Source organism: Rhinopithecus roxellana, chromosome 5 (genome assembly GCF_007565055.1).
Source record: "Rhinopithecus roxellana isolate Shanxi Qingling chromosome 5, ASM756505v1, whole genome shotgun sequence".
Lineage (NCBI taxonomy): Eukaryota > Metazoa > Chordata > Mammalia > Primates > Cercopithecidae > Rhinopithecus > Rhinopithecus roxellana.
In genome coordinates this window covers 89090372-89107789 of record NC_044553.1, presented here as the reverse complement: position 1 = coordinate 89107789, position 17418 = coordinate 89090372, and the positions used below count along the sequence as shown (strand labels likewise).

General features: G+C 39.6%; 1 protein-coding gene across 14 annotated transcripts in view; it reads left to right on the top strand.

Moving 5' to 3' along the window:
• SYNE2 (spectrin repeat containing nuclear envelope protein 2) overlaps nt 1-17418 on the top strand; it is a 392481-nt gene that overhangs the window by 98521 nt on the left and 276542 nt on the right. For all 14 annotated transcript variants that reach the window (XM_030929921.1, XM_030929916.1, XM_030929913.1 and 11 more), the window contains 3 exons: nt 3995-4176; nt 9469-9665; nt 15934-16034. In XM_030929921.1, coding sequence (XP_030785781.1) covers nt 3995-4176; nt 9469-9665; nt 15934-16034 — 480 coding nt within the window. The remainder of the gene's footprint in view (nt 1-3994; nt 4177-9468; nt 9666-15933; nt 16035-17418) is intronic.

The following is a 17418-nucleotide window of genomic DNA, read 5'->3' as shown; positions in this document are numbered from 1 at the left end:
CTTGTTCATTGTTGTGCATGAATATACAATTGTGTGAATATACCATAACATATTTACCATTGTATTGTTGGTGCACATTTCTTTTGCTGCCAGTTTTTTTGTTTGTTTTTGGTTTTGTTCTGTTTTGTTTTTTGAGATGGAGTCTCACTCCGTCACCCTGGCTGTAGTGCAGTGGGGCATGATCTTGGCTCACTGCAACTTCTGCCTCCTGGGTTCAAGCGATTCTCTGGCCTCAGCCGCCTGAGTAGCTGGAATTATAGGTGTGTGCCACCATGCCCAGCTAATTCTGTATTTTTACTAGAGATGGGGTTTCACAGTGTTGGCCAGGCTGGTCTCGAACTCCTGACCTCGGGTGATTAGCCCACCTCGGCCTCCCACAGTGCTGGGATTACAGGCATGAGCCACCACACGTGACCTGTTGCCAGTTTTTAGCTACTATGAATAAAGGTGTTCGGAACATTCTTGTATATACCTTGTATATATCCTCATTTCCATCCTGTATCTACCTAGGAACGGAGCTGATGGTGTCAGAGCAAATGATCTTTAGCTTTAGTATATACTGCCAAACAGTTAATCAAAGTAGTTCTTCCAATTTATACTCACCAGAATTTCTTGCTACAATCTCTGCTGCTAATACTTGGCATTTAAAATTTATTATTTAAGCCTTGATGTTATGTGTAATGATTTATAGATGTTTTAAAATACATTCTAGGCTAGGTGCGGTGGCTCATGTCTATAATCCCAGCACTTTGATAGGCTGAGGCAGGAGCATTGCTTGAGCCCAGAAGCTTCCTACTCTCTCCTCTGCCATAGTCAACAATACCAGCCTGGGCAACATAAGGAGACCCCATCTCTACAAAAATAAAAATAATTAGCTGGGAATGGTGGTACCTGCCTGTGGTCCCAGCTTCTCTGGAGACTGAAGTGGGAGAAGCACTTGAGTCTAGGAAGTTGAGACTGCAGTGAGCCATGATTGTGCTACTGCACTCTAGCCTGGGCAACAGAGCAAGTCCCTGTCTCCCAAAAACATACACATGTGTACTGGAGATGTAGATATAGATGAATACACATATACACATATACTGAAGATCATATATACATATGGAGATCACATATACATATATAATATATGTTTATAATATATAACATGAATATATTATATAAAATATGTAAATGTATATATTATATAATACATATGTATTATATTTTATATAATATAAAAACATATATATGTATATGTGATCTCCAGTATATATAATATATATACTGTAATATATAACTTTTGTCCAGTATATATTATATACTGTAATATATAATATTGTAATAATATTTTATAATATATTATACATACTATAATATAACATATATTACAGTATAATATAATATATAGAGGACAAAAGTCTTCTGTAGAATATATGTAAATTGCAAATAATTCTGATTCTGTGGCTTTTTCAATCTTTTAATGAAGAAGCATTCATAATTTTAATATAGTTTGAATTTATCAACTTCTTTTGTGGCTTATACTTTTATATTCCTTTTTTTTTTTTTTTTTTTTTTTGAGACGGAGTCCTGCTCTGTTGCCCAGGCTGGAGTGCAGTGGCACAATCTTGGCTCACTGCAATGTGCACCTCCTGGGTTCAAGTGATTCTCCTGCCTCAGCCTCCTGAGTATCTGGGACTACAGGTGTACACAACAAGGCGTAGCCAATTTTTGTGTTTTTAGTAGAGATGGGGTTTCACCGTGTTGGTCAGGCTGGTCTTGAACTCCTGAACTCAGGTGGTCCACCTGCCTTGGCCTCCCAAAGTGTTGGGATTACAGGTGTGAACCACCACGCCTGGCCTGTTATATTCTTTAAATACCTCTTTTTACTATGAAGGTATTCTCTTACATTATTTTCTAGAACAATTTTGTCCAATAGGATTTTCTGCAATGATGGAACTGTTCCATAGCTATATTGTACAAAACAGTGACTACTAGCAACCTCTGCCTCCTGGGTTCAAGCCACTTGTGGCTATTGAATACTTGAGATGTGGCTAGTGTGGCAGAGGAAATGAATTATTCAATTAATTTGAATTTAAATCTCACATGTGCCTAGTGACTGTCATACTGGACAGCCCAGTTCTGAAAATATAATTGTTTTAAATTCTATATTTAGCTCTACAATCTTTCAAGAATGAATTGATTTTATATGCTGTGTTGAAACAATCGAAATTTACTTTTTTCCATATGGCTATCCAGTTGACCCAACAGTTTATTGAAAAGCTCACCATGTTCCTACTGTGCTGTAGTGTCACCTTCACACGTGAAGTCGACATGAAGTCGCCCTATATGTGAGGCTCTATTTTCAAATGACCTATTTTCTTTCATCACTTCTCTTTGCACCAGTACTATACTTTGTAATTTTGGTAACTATATAGTAAGTCTTGATATCTGATAGTGTAAGTTGTCCAACTTGTTCTTTAAGAAAATCTTCATTATTCTTTGCTTTTTGCATTTTTATATACATTTTATAAATAACTTGTCAGTTTTCACGCGTGTGTGTGCGCGCACACACACACACATTCTCACACACACACACACACTCCTGCTGGGATTTTTATTAGGATTACATGGCATGTATAAAACGTTTCAGAAAAAAATTGACATTTAAAAAATACTGCATCTTTCAATCTGTGAGTATAACGTTTTAATTATTCTGTTTAAAATATTTTCTAATTTTCATTTCTGTTTCTCATTTGACCCATGGGCCATATAAAAATATATTGCTTAGGCCGCGTGTGGTGGCTCACGCCCATAATCCCAGCACTTTGGGAGGCTAAGGCAGGCGGATCACGAAGTCAGGAGTTCGAGACCAACCTGACCGACATGGTGAAACCCTGTCTCTACCAAAAATACAAAAATTAGCCGGGCGTGGTGATATGCACCTGTAATCCCAGCTACTCAGGAGGCTGAGGCAGGAGAATCACTTGAACCTGGGAGGCGGAGGTTGCAGTGAGCCGAGATTGCACCACTGCACTCCAGCCTGGGTGACAGAGCGAGACTCCATCTCAAAAAAAAAAAAAAAAAAAAAACTGTATATATATATATATATATATATATATTTATTTATCTTAATTTCTGAATATTTGGAGATTTTATCTGTTATATCTTTGCTACTGACTAGAATTTCGATGTGGTCAGAGAACATACTCTGAATGATTTCAGTCTTTCAAAATTGCTGCAGCTTGATTTATGGTGCAGCATGGTCAGTTTCAATAAATGTTCTGTACGCTTGTGAAAGCAATGTTGGTGTAGTGCTTACCGGATCAATGCTAATCAGATCAAGTTTGTTAATTGTGTTGTTGACATCGCCCTCCAAAAAAATTGAGCCAATTTGTACATTTACTAACAATATAAGAATATCTAGTTTCTCATACTTTGACCATCGCTGGATATTGCCTTTACATTTATTTTGCCTGTATAATATAGTAAAAGCTATCCTTTTGCTGCATATATTTAAATTTCTTAAATTACTAATGCAATTGTTTTTCGTAGATTTAATGGCAGTTTTATTTGTTTCCTCTGGACTTGTCTATCCATGTGTTTGACTATCTTTTTTTTGATGTGTACATTTGTCCTTAATGGATGCATTTCACTTGATCCAGTCTCTCAAGGTACTCTAGACTAGGAGCTCAATTTGGTTCAGTTAAATTCGTTTGACAGGCGTTAAGCTACAGTGAAGTGCTCCATAAGTACTTCAGGGGGATGCATCGATGAGGGACATCCCTCAGTGTGGGGCAGCATGCCTGGGTGAGTGTAAGGAATGACCCAAGTCATACCTTAGGAAGCAAAAGTGCAGCCCCCATAGCAGATGCTGTTATTCAAGGATTTGCCCAGTATTCATTTCACCAGGAGTAAACTATGACTGTCATAGGATGCTTTTTAGGTCTTATTTTGGCCCAATGCTGGTAACTTATGCTTTTATAAACATTAAGTCTTACTTTGCCTTCCTTAGATTGAGAAGCTTGCCCAGACTCTTCCTTGCAGTTACAATCAGCCTTCCCTGGATGATGTGAGTGTGGTTGATTCTTCTCCTACCTCAAGTCCTCCAGCTAAGAAATGCTCCAAAGTACAAGCAAGATGGCAGGTGTCTGCAAAAAAGGCCCTTCTTTTGTGGGCTCAGGAACAATGCGCCACGTAAGTAGTTTGCTATGATCCAAAGAGACACACAGGGCAACTGTATCAACCAATACCACCTCACCACCCAAACACCTCCCTCACTTAAAATGAAAATTCTCACTATCCCCCTTCCTCTCAGTGCTTCTTCCATATGTGGAAGCCTGAGAGCTCAGCCACGTTTGGTTTCAAAGGCTGGAAGGTAGTATCACCTGGGTAAACTAACTCATTCCCACCTGCTGTGTTTAGGGGGCATATTATTACATGGAAATAAAGTGGTATTTAAGTGCCAGGCATGATGGCTCACTCCTATAATCCCAGCACTTTGGGAGGCTGAGGCCGGCAGATCATTTGAGGTCAGGAGTTCGAGATCAGCCTGGCTAACATGGTGAAATCCCGTCTCTGTGAAAAATTAGCCTGGTATGGTGGCACGTGCCTGTAATCCCAGCTACTTGGGAGGCTGAGGCAGGAGAATTGCTTGAACCTGGGAGGTGGAGGTTGTGGTGAGCCGAAATCACGCCATTTCACTGCAGCCTGGGCAACAAGAGCGAAACTCTGTCTCCCTCTCACACACACACACACACAAAACTTATCTCTTGAAGATGTATGTGAGTGTATTAAGAGACCTCAGAGTTTAGGAACATAGCTCAATTAGGAAGCACAGAGACCAGACAGTATACGTTTTGAGACAGAGTCTCACTTTGTCACCCAGGCTGGACTGCAGTGGTGCGATGATGGCTCACTACAGCCTTGACCTCCCAGGCTCAATTGATCCTTCCACTTTAGCCTCTTGAGTAGCTGGGACTGCAGGTACACACCACCATGTCTGGCTAATTTTTGTATGTTTTGTAGAGATGGGGTTTTGCCATGTTGCCCTGGCTGGTTTCAAGAACTCCTGAGCACAAGCAATTCACCTGCCTCCATCTCTGAAAGTGCTGGGATTACAGGTGTGAGCTACCACACCAGGCTGGAGTATGCATTTTTTAAAAGTGGGGATAATGAAGGAAAGTTAGTGCTCATATCTTGTTTTTCTTTTAAAGAAAGAAAAGTGTTTTCTGCTCTTGGGAGACAATTTACTTTTCCATTTTAACCAATGTCTGAGCTGGAGCTTAGGAAAAATAAGGACTGTAGATGCAGGAGATCTCTCTACTAGAACTGTAGAGTTCACAGGGCATTTCTTGTCACATCATAGCATTGTTAGGTAAATAGGGTCATAAATATGTTGCTAAGCCCTTCAAATGCAGGACTTCAGAGTAAGTCCTTCCTGTTGAAAGGCCAAGATAGAGCTGAATTTCTGCCTTCAGCCTTACTTTTTTTTTTTTTTTTTTTTTTTTTTGTTGAGACGGAGTCTTGCTCTGTCACCCAGGCTGGAGTGCAGTGGCTGGATCTCCGCTCACTGCAAGCTCCGCCTCCCGGGTTTACGCCATTCTCCTGCCTCAGCCTCCCTAGTAGCTGGGACTACAGGCGCCCACCACCTCGCCCGGCTAGTTTTTTGTATTTTTTAGTAGAGACGGGGTTTCACCGGGTTAGCCAGGATGGTCTCGATCTCCTGACCTTGTGATCCGCCCATCTCGGCCTCCCAAAGTGCTGGGATTACAGGCTTGAGCCACCGCGCCCGGCACTTTTCTTTTTTTTGATAGGGAGTTTCGCTCTTGTCGCCCAGGCTGGAGTGCAGTGGCAGGATCTCAGCTCACTGCAACCTCCACCTCCTGAGTTTAAGCAATTCTCCTGCCTCAGCCTCCTGAGTAGCTGGCATTACAGGTGTGCACCACCATGCCCAGCTGATTTTGTATTTTTAGTAGAGATGAGGTTTCATCAGGTTGGCCCAGGCTGGTTTCAAACTCCTGACCTCAGGTGATCTGCCCACCTCGGCCTCCCAAAGTGCTGGGATTACAGGGGTGAACCACTGTTCCCGGCCCAGCCTTACTTTTCTTTAGTTGTCATTCATTCTCTATATTTTATGACAGCCATAAACATACATAACCTTATATAGAGGTTTAAAGTATATTAAATGAACTGTTTCTTGAATCTCCTAGAGATAATTGTACTCCAGTTTTCTTTCTTTTTTTTTTTTTTGAGACGGAGTCTCGCTCTGTCACCCAGGCTGGAGTGTAGTGGCCGGATCCTGGCTCACTGCAAGCTCCGCCTCCCAGGTTCACACCATTCTCCTGCCTCAGCCTCCCGAGTAGCTGGGACTACAGGTGCCCGCCACCTCACCCGGCTAGTTTTTTGTATTTTTTAGTAGAGACGGGGTTTCACCATGTTAGCCAGGATGGTCTCGATCTCCTGACCTTGTGATCCACCTGTCTCGGCCTCCCAAAGTGCTGGGATTACAGGCTTGAACCACCGCGCCTGGCCTGTACTCCAGTTTTCTAAATTTTAAAAATCCCAAACAGCATTTGTGAAAAGCATTATTGTGTCTACTCAGATTTATTTCATTTATGCATAAATAACCTTAAAGTCCTTTCAAAGCCCCAAATATTTTACCACAGTTTATCTTTTCTTCACGTCTCCCCATCTTTCTTAGTTTTCAGCTATAGAGCTTATGCTAAGCTTATTAAAATGTAGCACCTCTTCTTAAGTAATTCTTCATGGGTTTATCCTAGTTTTGGCCATCATTGGTGGTATTATATAACTTTTATTTCAATATCCTGTGTTTTATTATTTCAATATTTGTGTTTTATTTCAATAAGACTCTTTCGTAAGTAGTATGTTGTATTTTCTCATTTGTGAAACAGATGAATCAGGCCCCATTCTCCACATCTAAATGAGTGTAGGTTCTGCCAACCAGGAGCCTAATTCCACCCTCTCTAAGGTCTGGCAGCAGCATCTTTATGGTATTGGCTTTGGCTCATCAGTGCAGAGCTGACCTACACAGTATTGGGTACAGTGCCTGCCAGTCAGTGCAGTGCTGGTTCAGTACTCAAGGTGTTGAGGTCTGGCCCTGCCCTCAGCTGCAGCCACCATCCCTTTAGTTATTATTAGGTTGATGCAAAAGTGATTGCGGTTTTTGCCATTACTTTTAATTACTTAAAAGTAATTGCATTACTTTTGCCATAGCATTACAATTTGCCATTACTTTTAATGGTAAAAACTGCAATTACTTTTGCACCCACCTAATAGTTTAGCTTAGTCTTGCACGTTCTAAAGTCAGAGTACCTGGATTTGAAGTGCTGGTGCCCTGTACTTTCTAACTGGTGACTTTGAACACCTAATCTCTTTGTGTTCCAATTTCTTCAGTCATAAAATGTGAACAACAGTAATATATCATAGGTTGTTATATGCATGATAAGAATTAATTTTTTTAAAGCATTTAGAACAGTTTCTGGGTAGATACCACAGACATATTTGTTAGACAACACAAAAATCACTGACTGCTATGTAGTTTATTACAGTCATAGTTTTAAACTTTTTTCCCCTAAGTAAACAGGAAAACCCAGGTCATCTGGAGCAGACCTGTTTCCTGAGTAGCTTTTATCATTTGATTCATACCTTAAAATAGTCTATTGAATTTCTTCCTGCTTTTTATGGGATATGAAAGGACACGATAGTTGTTCTAGAATATATCCCAAATGTTGCAGGCAACTATACCCTTTTGCAAAACTTCACTGATCCCTTATGAAGCACGGAATAGTGATAGAGTGATTTTTTAAAAAATATGTGTCTTAAGCCCTGATTATATGTCAGGCATTGTTTGGGGAATGAGTCTACAGTGGTGAACAAGAAAGGCAAAGCCCTTGCTCTCAAAGGCTTGCATCCTGATGGGGAAAGCAGGAATCATCATGAAGAAATATGATAATTACAGTTGGCAAGATTATGAAGGACTTTTGATATGGTCAAGAAGGTTGAGGGCAGGGAGAGTGTCTCCTTTAGTGCAGGTGGTAAGACAGGGCTTTGCTGCAGAGAGACTTTGAACTGACTCCACAAGTGGAGGCTTTATGAAGATGTATGAGAAGGAGCATCCAAGGACAGTGACTAGGAGGGTGGCTTTGAGAAACAGGAAGGAGGCTGGTGACTGTAACTCTGTAAGAGAGGGGAGTTACAAAGATGAGAAAAGCAGGCAGGGGCCAAATCACATAGGGTCTGTAGACCAGGGTGAGAGATGTTATTCTAAATACAATGGCTAGCTAATGATGTTGGTTGATTGATTGATTGATAGATAGATAGATAGATATTTATTGTGATAAAATATGCATAACCTAAAATCCACCACTTTGACCATTTTTAAGTGTGCAGTTCAGTGGCACTAACTACATTCATATTGTTGTCTAGCCATCACCACTCTCTGTCACCAGAACTTTTTTCATTTTGTGAAACTGTACCTGTTAAACTAGAACTCCCCATCACCTGCAACCTCTGGCCTCTGGCAACCACCATTCTACTTCCCTATGAATTTGACTACTCTACATACCTCATATAAGTGGAATCATATGGTATTTGTCCTTTTGTGACTGGCTTATTTCACTTAGCATGGTTTTTAAGGTTCCTTCATGTTGTAGCATGTGTCAGAACTTCCCTCCTTTTTTTTTTTTTTGAGACAATCTCATTCTGTCACCCAGGCTGGAGTGCAGTGATGCAATTGTAGCTCACTGCAGCTTCAATCTCTCAGTGTCAAGTGATCCTCCCACCTCAGCCTCCCAAAGTGCTGGGATTGCAGGTGTGAGCCAACGCCCCCAGCCAGAATTTCCCTTCTTTTTAAGGATGAATAATATTCATTGCATGTATATACCACATTTTGTTTATCCATTCATCCGTCATGATGGGTTTTAAGCAGAGGAGTGACAAGGTCTATCTGTCTAGTGAGTTACAGGCCATTAATTGCACACAGTGTATCATTTAATTTGTCCCACCTTAAAGAAAGTGATTTCCTCTAGTTAGGGACCTTCCCTGTATGTAGAAGTTTAAAGGCAGGCTTAAGCCAACAGATTTGGTAATGAAAGGCATCAATTTTGGGTGAATATCATTATCTCCTGGAGGCCTTTTTTAAAGGCACAGATTTCAGGCCCACCTTCAGAGTTTGATTCAGTAGGTATGGGATTTGGCCTGAGAATTTGCATTTCTAACACCTGCACCCCAGGTGATACTGTTGCTGCTGGCTCAGGAACCAAATTTTGAGAATCAGTGTTCTGTGGTATTTTGAGTTTCATCAAGCTTGGCATTTTCCTTTAATTGATCACAAGATTAAAAATTTTATCTAGCATGATGTATCTAATTTACTTGATTTGACAAATTTTACTTACTATTGAAGATAGTGGAGGGGTGTGTTACATTATTTTTAATGGTATTTATCATGTTTTTGTCCTTTTATGATAGCTATGAGTCTGTCAATGTGACAGATTTTAAGTCAAGTTGGAGAAATGGGATGGCTTTTTTGGCCATCATTCATGCCTTGCGACCAGACCTAATTGACATGAAGAGTGTGAAGCAGAGATCCAACAAAGACAATCTGAGAGAGGCCTTCAGAATTGCAGAACGAGAATTAAAAATCCCCAGATTGCTGGAACCAGAAGGTAAAGAAGCTTCTTTGTTTTTAAAACAATCTTTAAGGCTTAGCATGAAGTTGATTTCAAAATAGTATCTATACATGAATAAACATAATAACATTCTATTGTAGTCCTGGAGGGCTTAACTTAAACTGTTGATTGAATTTTATATGATTAAACAATTCCTACCAATTTGTTAACTTCAGTAATTACAGGGGAAGCCACAGCTGAAAGCAAACAATGCTGTTATTGGGAATAATTTGAGCCTCTGTCTTGATTTTCTTCTATTATGTTCTGTGTTTTTTTCTTCTTGATTCTATTATTCTATTCTAAATCTCTTTTGTAAGATGTTTCTCTGAGTCTTGAATTAAAGTTAGTTATATGTCTCTCCTCACTCCCTCTGAGTTAAAGCTGAAACCTTTGTGAGAATAGAAACTGCTGCTTTCCCATCTGTCCTTACATGGTTGGCCATTGATTCTGCTCAATTGTGTTGGATTGTTAATGACAACATCCTGCGTACTGGTTAGTTTTACAGAGATCATCATCAAATTATAATTTAACTTTATAAAATTAAGATTAAAAAATTTTACTTCTTTCTCAAAAGCACTTTACTTTGGATTGTAATGTTTCATAATATAACCAAAGCTATTAAAAAAAAACATTAAGGTCATAATAGAGGTATACAGGATTAGTGAAAATTATGATGAATGCGTAGGTCAAGCACGTATGAATTCTAGTCTCAGCTCTATTACTGCGGTGTGTATACAAATGTTTAGTGACTGACTCTCCCAAATAATGGGAAATATACACACATTTACACTATGATAGATTTGACTGATATTAAGGAATGTATATTATTTTATAAATGATTATAACATTTATGAAATGCTTTCTTATAGATTTCATATAGCCCCAAAATGCTTTTGTTGATTTTTGCCAAACTCTGTATCCATCTATAATCGACTTAGGATTGTATTTGCTGAAGAAATGTAGTTCTGACATGAATGTTAGTTTAGAATTTCCTTTATGTTAATAAGTGGAATAAGAGGTATATCAGAACTTCATTTGTTCTTCAATGACATGAATGACTTCTTTGCTGAATTGAATACTAGAAGAATATTTTCTCAACTTTTTATGCTATTCACAACGCAACTAACAGCTTTAGACAGAACATATTTTTAAGATTTACCTGCATCATTAACATTTTATTCATCTCTTTTTTAGCAGTTAACAGAACAACAGTCAAGCCCTCATTTGCAGACTTCTGTGTTATAAATGCTACCGTTATGACTGATTTCAAGTTACCAATGTGCAATCACTAAACGCAGAATTAGAAAAAGATGTTCAGTACCACACCATGATATGTTGTTTCCGTCACATAGATACAATAGACAGCCTCAGGAGCATATAGATAATAGTAAAATATAATACAATAATTGGCAAGTGATAAGTTTTGAGTATTTATTACCTATGCTTTTAATATAATTTGTGCATTTATATGATTTAATTTTTATTGATGATTTTTTCACAACCAGCTTACAAAAACTTCTGAACATTTAGCAATCAACTCTCTTAAGCTGATGTGAGTCAGCTAGTTCCAGCACACTCACTGCCCAGGTGACTGTGGATTGGTCACTTAATCTTTTTCGTTTTAAGCGGCTCTATTAAGAGATAATTCACATACCATATAATGTATCCATTTAAGTATACAAATTAGTGGTTTCTAGTATACAGCCTGCCCTCCGTGTCTATGGGTTCCATATCCATGGAGTCAGCCAACAATGGATTGAAAATATTTGGGGAAAAAGAAAAGCATTTGTCCTGATCATGTACAGACTTTTTTCTTGTCATTATTCCCTAAACAATACATGTCACACAATTGTATAACAACTAATTACGTAGCATTTACATTGTATTGGATATTTAAAGCAATCTAGAGATGAGTCCTGGAAGCAGTTCCCGTGGATACCAAGGAGAACTGTATTCACAAAATTGTTCAGTCATCATCACCATTCATTTTAGAACATGTTTGTCATCCCCAAAGGAACTCCTGTGACCATTAGCAATTACTCTCCATTTGCCCCAACCCCCCTCATGCCCCAGTACTTTCTAATTACATTTCACATATATGGAATTATACAATACACGGTCTTTGTGACTGGCTTCTTTAACTTAGCAAAATATCTCCAAGGTTATCTATGTTGTGGCATGTATCAATACTTCATTCCTTTTTTTTTGGAATGAGTCTTGCTCTGTTGCCCAGCAATCTTGGCTCACTGCAACCTCCATCTCCTGGGTTACAGCGATTCTTGTGCTTTAGCGTCCCGAGTAGCTGGGACTACAGGTGTGCGCCACCATGCCTGGCTAATTTTTTGTATATATATATATTTTTTTGAGACAGGGTCTCACTCAGTCTCCCAAGCTGGAGTGCAGCGGTGTGATCTTGGCTCACCACAGCCTCCATCTCCTTGGTTCAAGTGATTCTTGTGCCTCAGCCTCTTGAGTAGCTGGGACTACAGGTGTGCACCACCATGCCTGGCTAATTTTTTTGTATTTTTTTTTTTTGAGACAGGGTCTCACTCAGTCTCCCAAGCTGGCGTGCAGTGGTATGGTCTTGCCTCATCACAGCCTCCATCTCCTTGGTTCAAGTGATTCTCTCTCTTTTTTTTTTTTTTTTTTTTTTTGAGACGGAGTCTCGCTCTGTGGCCCAGGCTGGAGCGCTATGGCCGGATCTCAGCTCACTGCAAGCTCCGCCTCCCGGGTTCACGCCATTCTCCTGTCGCAGCCTCCCGGGTAGCTGGGACTACAGGCGCCGCCATGTCGCCCGGCTAGTTTTTTGTATTTTTTTAGTAGAGACGGGGTTTCACCGTGTTAGCCAGGATGGTCTCGATCTCCTGACCTCGTGATCCGCCCGTCTCGGCCTCCCAAAGTGCTGGGATTACAGGCTTGAGCCACCGCGCCCGGCCTCAAGTGATTCTCTTACCTCAGCCTTCTGAGTAGCTGGGTCTACTGGTGTGTGCCACTGTGCCTGGCGAATTTTTGTGTTTTTAGTAGAGATGGGGTTTTACTATGTTGTCCAGGCTGGTCTTGAACTCCTGGCTTCAAGTATTGGCCCACCTCAGCCTCCCAAAGTGCCAGGATTACAGACATGAACCACCACACCTGGCCTTTTTTTTGTATTTTTAAATAAACTTTCAGCGGGGTGCTATGTCTCATGCCTGTAATCCCAGCACCTTGGGAGGCCGAGGTGGGCAGATCATGAGGTAAGGAGTTCAAGACCTAGCCTGGCCAGCATGGTGAAACCTCGTCTCTACTAAAAATACAAAATTAGCTGGGCATGGTGGTGTGCCTGTAATCCCAGTTACTGCCTCACCTGGCTGAGCTAATGCTGATCAGAGCTCTCATGGTGAAGTTCCTCTTTTCTCCCGCTTCTTTCCATACTGTGCTCTTTGGAGGGAAATCACTGCATAGCCCACACTTGGGAGAGTTACGCTCACTCTCCTTGATGGCAGATTATCTATGTAAATTATTTGAAGTTCTTCTGCTCAGAAATTTGTCTATTCTCCCCCGTTTACTTACTTATTCAGTCATTTATTTATATCAATACGGGCTTCTTGTACTACTTTGTTTATTTTAAGGGTCAATTTTTTAAAAAGTCCTCTTTACACTCAAAGTTTTGGCCAGTAGGAGCTCTTTCAGTTGGCTCCTGTGCTCCTTTGATTTTTCCCCATCAGTATGGGGTTTGCTTGTTTGTTTTTGAGCATTTTCTTACTTTCTGGCCTGACAAGACACTGCAGGCTCATCTTGTGTATTTCCTGCCCCAGTCTTAGGATCAGTCATTTCTCCAAGGAGGCCTGGCTCTTTTTATTGGAGAATGGTATTAGAAACCAAGATCTGGGTGCTACCTGTGCTCTTTGCTACTGGTATTTAGCCTCTTTGGACTTCAGGTTTTGGTAAGAGTTGAATTTAGGAGATATTTGTAAGCTCACAGCCTAATGAGAACTTAGAACTTGTATGTGAGCTTATAGCCATATTCATTCATTCATTCATTCATTCATTCATTCATTTATTTATTTATTTATTTATTTATTTATTTAGAGATGGAGTGTCTTGGCTCTGTCTCCGAGGCTGGAGTCCAACCTTCGCCTCCTGGGTTCAAGCAATTCTCCTGCCTCAGCCTCCTGAGTAGCTGGGATTATAGGCATGTGCCACCATGCCTGGCAAATTTTCGCATTTTTAGTAGAGAGGGGGTTTTGCACTGTTGGCCAGGATGGTCTAGTACTCCTGACCTCAGGTGATTTGCCGCCTCGGCCTCACCAAGTGCTAGGATTACAGGCTTAAGCCACCATGCTCAGTCTGCCTACAGCTGTGTTTCTATGGTTTGGACATTGGTCTGCCTTCATGTTGGTTGTTACTAATTCTTGTTAACTTTCTACCTGTATCTTTTTCCCCCCTTCCTTTTTTACCTTCTTTTCTCCCTTTCCTTGTCTTTTGTCTTTTCTTTTTGGCTTTTCATGTCTTTTGTTTTTCCTTTATTTTTCCTCATGCTTTTGTTCTGTTTCTGATGACTGTTTTAAATACTTTTCTTATATTGTGATTCTCCAAATCTTTATTATTAGTATAAAATATTTTCTCCATTTTGTATGTATGAATAACCAGGCAACTAATGAAATAGACACTGTAGTAAAAACAAATTTCCTCTGCATAATTGCCCATAATTCATTATAAATGGCTTAAATAATAGCTCAAAAATATGAAATGCATCATGATTATTTATCCAAACCAAATACTGTAGTCATATTTGAATAAGGGAACTATTTTGACATAATATTGTTAACACATTTAATCTTCACGCGTGGCTTCATATATAATGAGAAGTTTTTGTAAAGCGATATCTAAATAAGCCAGTATCATTATTTTATGTATCTCTTGATGTTTATATCTTTTTCAGTTAAAGATGGAATAACTTAATTCTTAAAAATTCTTCCTATATTGAGACCCTACCCTCAGCTTTTTATTGCTAACTTTTATATGCTTACTGCCTTGAATTACATCGTTTGCAAATGGATTGATTTATTTTCTACTTCAGGTGACTTAGAGCACTCATCGAACCTAGTAAATATGTTCACTAAAGCATGCATGGTGTGTTGTGTTTGTTTGTTGTTTTCTCCTAACCTTAAACTCCTTGAGGGGCAGATAATGTTTTAAGGCATCTAGCATCTACTAGTTGAATGAATAGAGGGTTGAAACATAAGATCTCCAAAGGCAGGGACCGTACCTTACATATCCTTGTAGCCCCTGCCTGTGACCCACATTTATTGGCTCCCTGTAAATATTTGTTGCTTTAAGTTTAACTTAATTAATAAATAAACTGAAGTTTAAAAAAAAAAAATCTTCATTGCTTGTTTAGGTCAAGGAACACCTCCAAATTAGGTGTTCATTTTGTCTGTGACAAATTGCATCCCCCTTTTTGTGATTTTATGATCTCCTTCACTTATTAGATGCCTGGAGAAGTTCTGTACTTTATAGAATTTATATGCCTGGCACAGTGTCTTATGCTAGCTACTTGTGAGGCTGAGGTCGGAAGACTGCTTGAGGCCAGGAGTTTGAGACCAGCCTGGACAACATAGAGAGACCCTGTCTAAAATAAAATAAAAAATAAGATAAATAGGAGTTTGTAGTCTTTAAAATTTTGTTTAATTCAGCATTTTACAAACTTATTTCACCATGGACTCTTAATGCAACACAAAGCCTGGCCCGTAGAAGGCTCTCAGTAGATTTACTTGTTCTATGAATGAATGAACAAACTCTGTGAATGTCTTAGATAAGCTTTCCATACAATATATGCTTTTGGAGATGCTTTACTGCACACATGCCAAGACCAAGGTGTCAGGAATGCATTCTAATTGCTGTATGTTCCTGCATTCCCGGAGGAATTTCTGCACCATGTGTCTAGAAAGAGGAATGCTTTATTTTCTCCTCTTCATTCTCTCTGACTACTTATGCCCTCAGACATACCCCCGTAGTGACACTTTATTATTAGAAAACTGAGACTGTGCACATACTAGTGCCAGGATTTAACCCCCCAGCTATCTCTGTGTATAGATCTAAACTCTTAGCCACTGCACAGTCTTGCAGCAAGGCTGAGTAAACAGAGATTGGATGGCTGGGTGACTACTTTGGTGCATTTCCAGAGTCTGTGAACCAAATGGCAGAGGCTATGGCATAGCCCATTCTTGAATATTCATTATAGCAAATGTATAACAGCTAATTGATAGTGTGGTATATCTTGCAGATGTGGACGTTGTTGATCCTGATGAAAAGTCCATCATGACCTATGTGGCACAGTTTCTGCAGTATTCCAAAGATGCACCTGGGACTGGAGAGGAGGCTCGGGTATGCTTTCATATGCATAAGTCAAGCTCATTTTAGTTGTATCCTGCTAATGGTTTAATTTTTAAAATCAAGATATAATTTGCATACAGAACTTAAATGTACGGTTTAATGAGCATACACCCCTGTAAATCATACTTCAATCATGATGTAAAACGTATCTGGTACCCAGAATATTCCATTGGGCACCTTTTCTGTCTCTGCTTCCTACCCCAGGCAACCAGCATTCTAATTTCTGTTACTGTAGGTTAGTGTTGAATGTTCTTTTTTTTTTTTTAGGTTCAAAGGGATAATTTATTAAACTTTACTGAATTATCTGAAACAACTTTTCAATAGGCACTATATAAGACAAATGAAGTTAAACTTTTAAAAATCTAAAGATATAAAATTTTTGTTTATTATAATATTCGATTTTTTAAATTATTTATTTATTTATTTTTTGAGACAGAGTCTCGCTCTGTCGCCCAGGCTGGAGTGCAGTGGCACGATCTTGGCTTACAGTAGCATCTGTCTTCCCTTTCAAGTGATTATCATACCTCAGCCTCCCAAGTAGCTGGAATTACAGGCACGTGCCACCATACGCAGCTGATTTTTGTATATTTGGTAGAGACGGGTTTCACCATGTTGACCAGGCTGGTCTTGAACTCCTAACTTCAAGTGATCCACCCATCTTGGCATCCCAGAGTGCTGGGATTATAGGAGTGAGCCACTGTGCCTGGCCTATCAAATTTTTATGTATTATAATATTTATTACCTTTATTGAGATATAATTTATATACCATAAAATTCATCTATTTAATATGTTTGTTTCGATGGTTGTTGGTGTATTTACATGATTGGGCAACCTTCACCATCATCTAATTTTAGCACATTTCCAGTTTGTCTATTCTTTAGCTTCATATAAATGAAATTGTGTGATTCATATAAATGGAAGTGTTGTATTCTATTGTTAATCCCTATTTGTTGATATACTCCTGAATTACTATTTTTTGTTTGTTTGTTTGTGTGTTTGTTTGTTTAGACAGAGTCTCACTCTGTTATCCAGGCTGGAGTGTAGTGGCATGATTTTGGCTCACTACAACCTCTGCCTGCCACGCTCAAATGATTCTCGTGCCTCAGACTCCCGATAGCTGGGATTACAGGCGTGGACCATCCTGCCTGGCTAATTTTTGTATTTTTAGTAGAGACAGGGTTTCAACATGTTGGCCAGGCTGGTCTGAAACTCTTGGCCTCAAGTGATCTGCCTGCCTTGGCCTCCCAAAGTGCTTGGGATTGGAGGTGTGAGCCACTGTGCCCAGCCTTGCATAACTATTAGATTGCCATTTGATTATTCAGTTTTTCTCCTTTACTTTCAGTGAGTACACAAAATAGTGTGGGTGGAAACTTC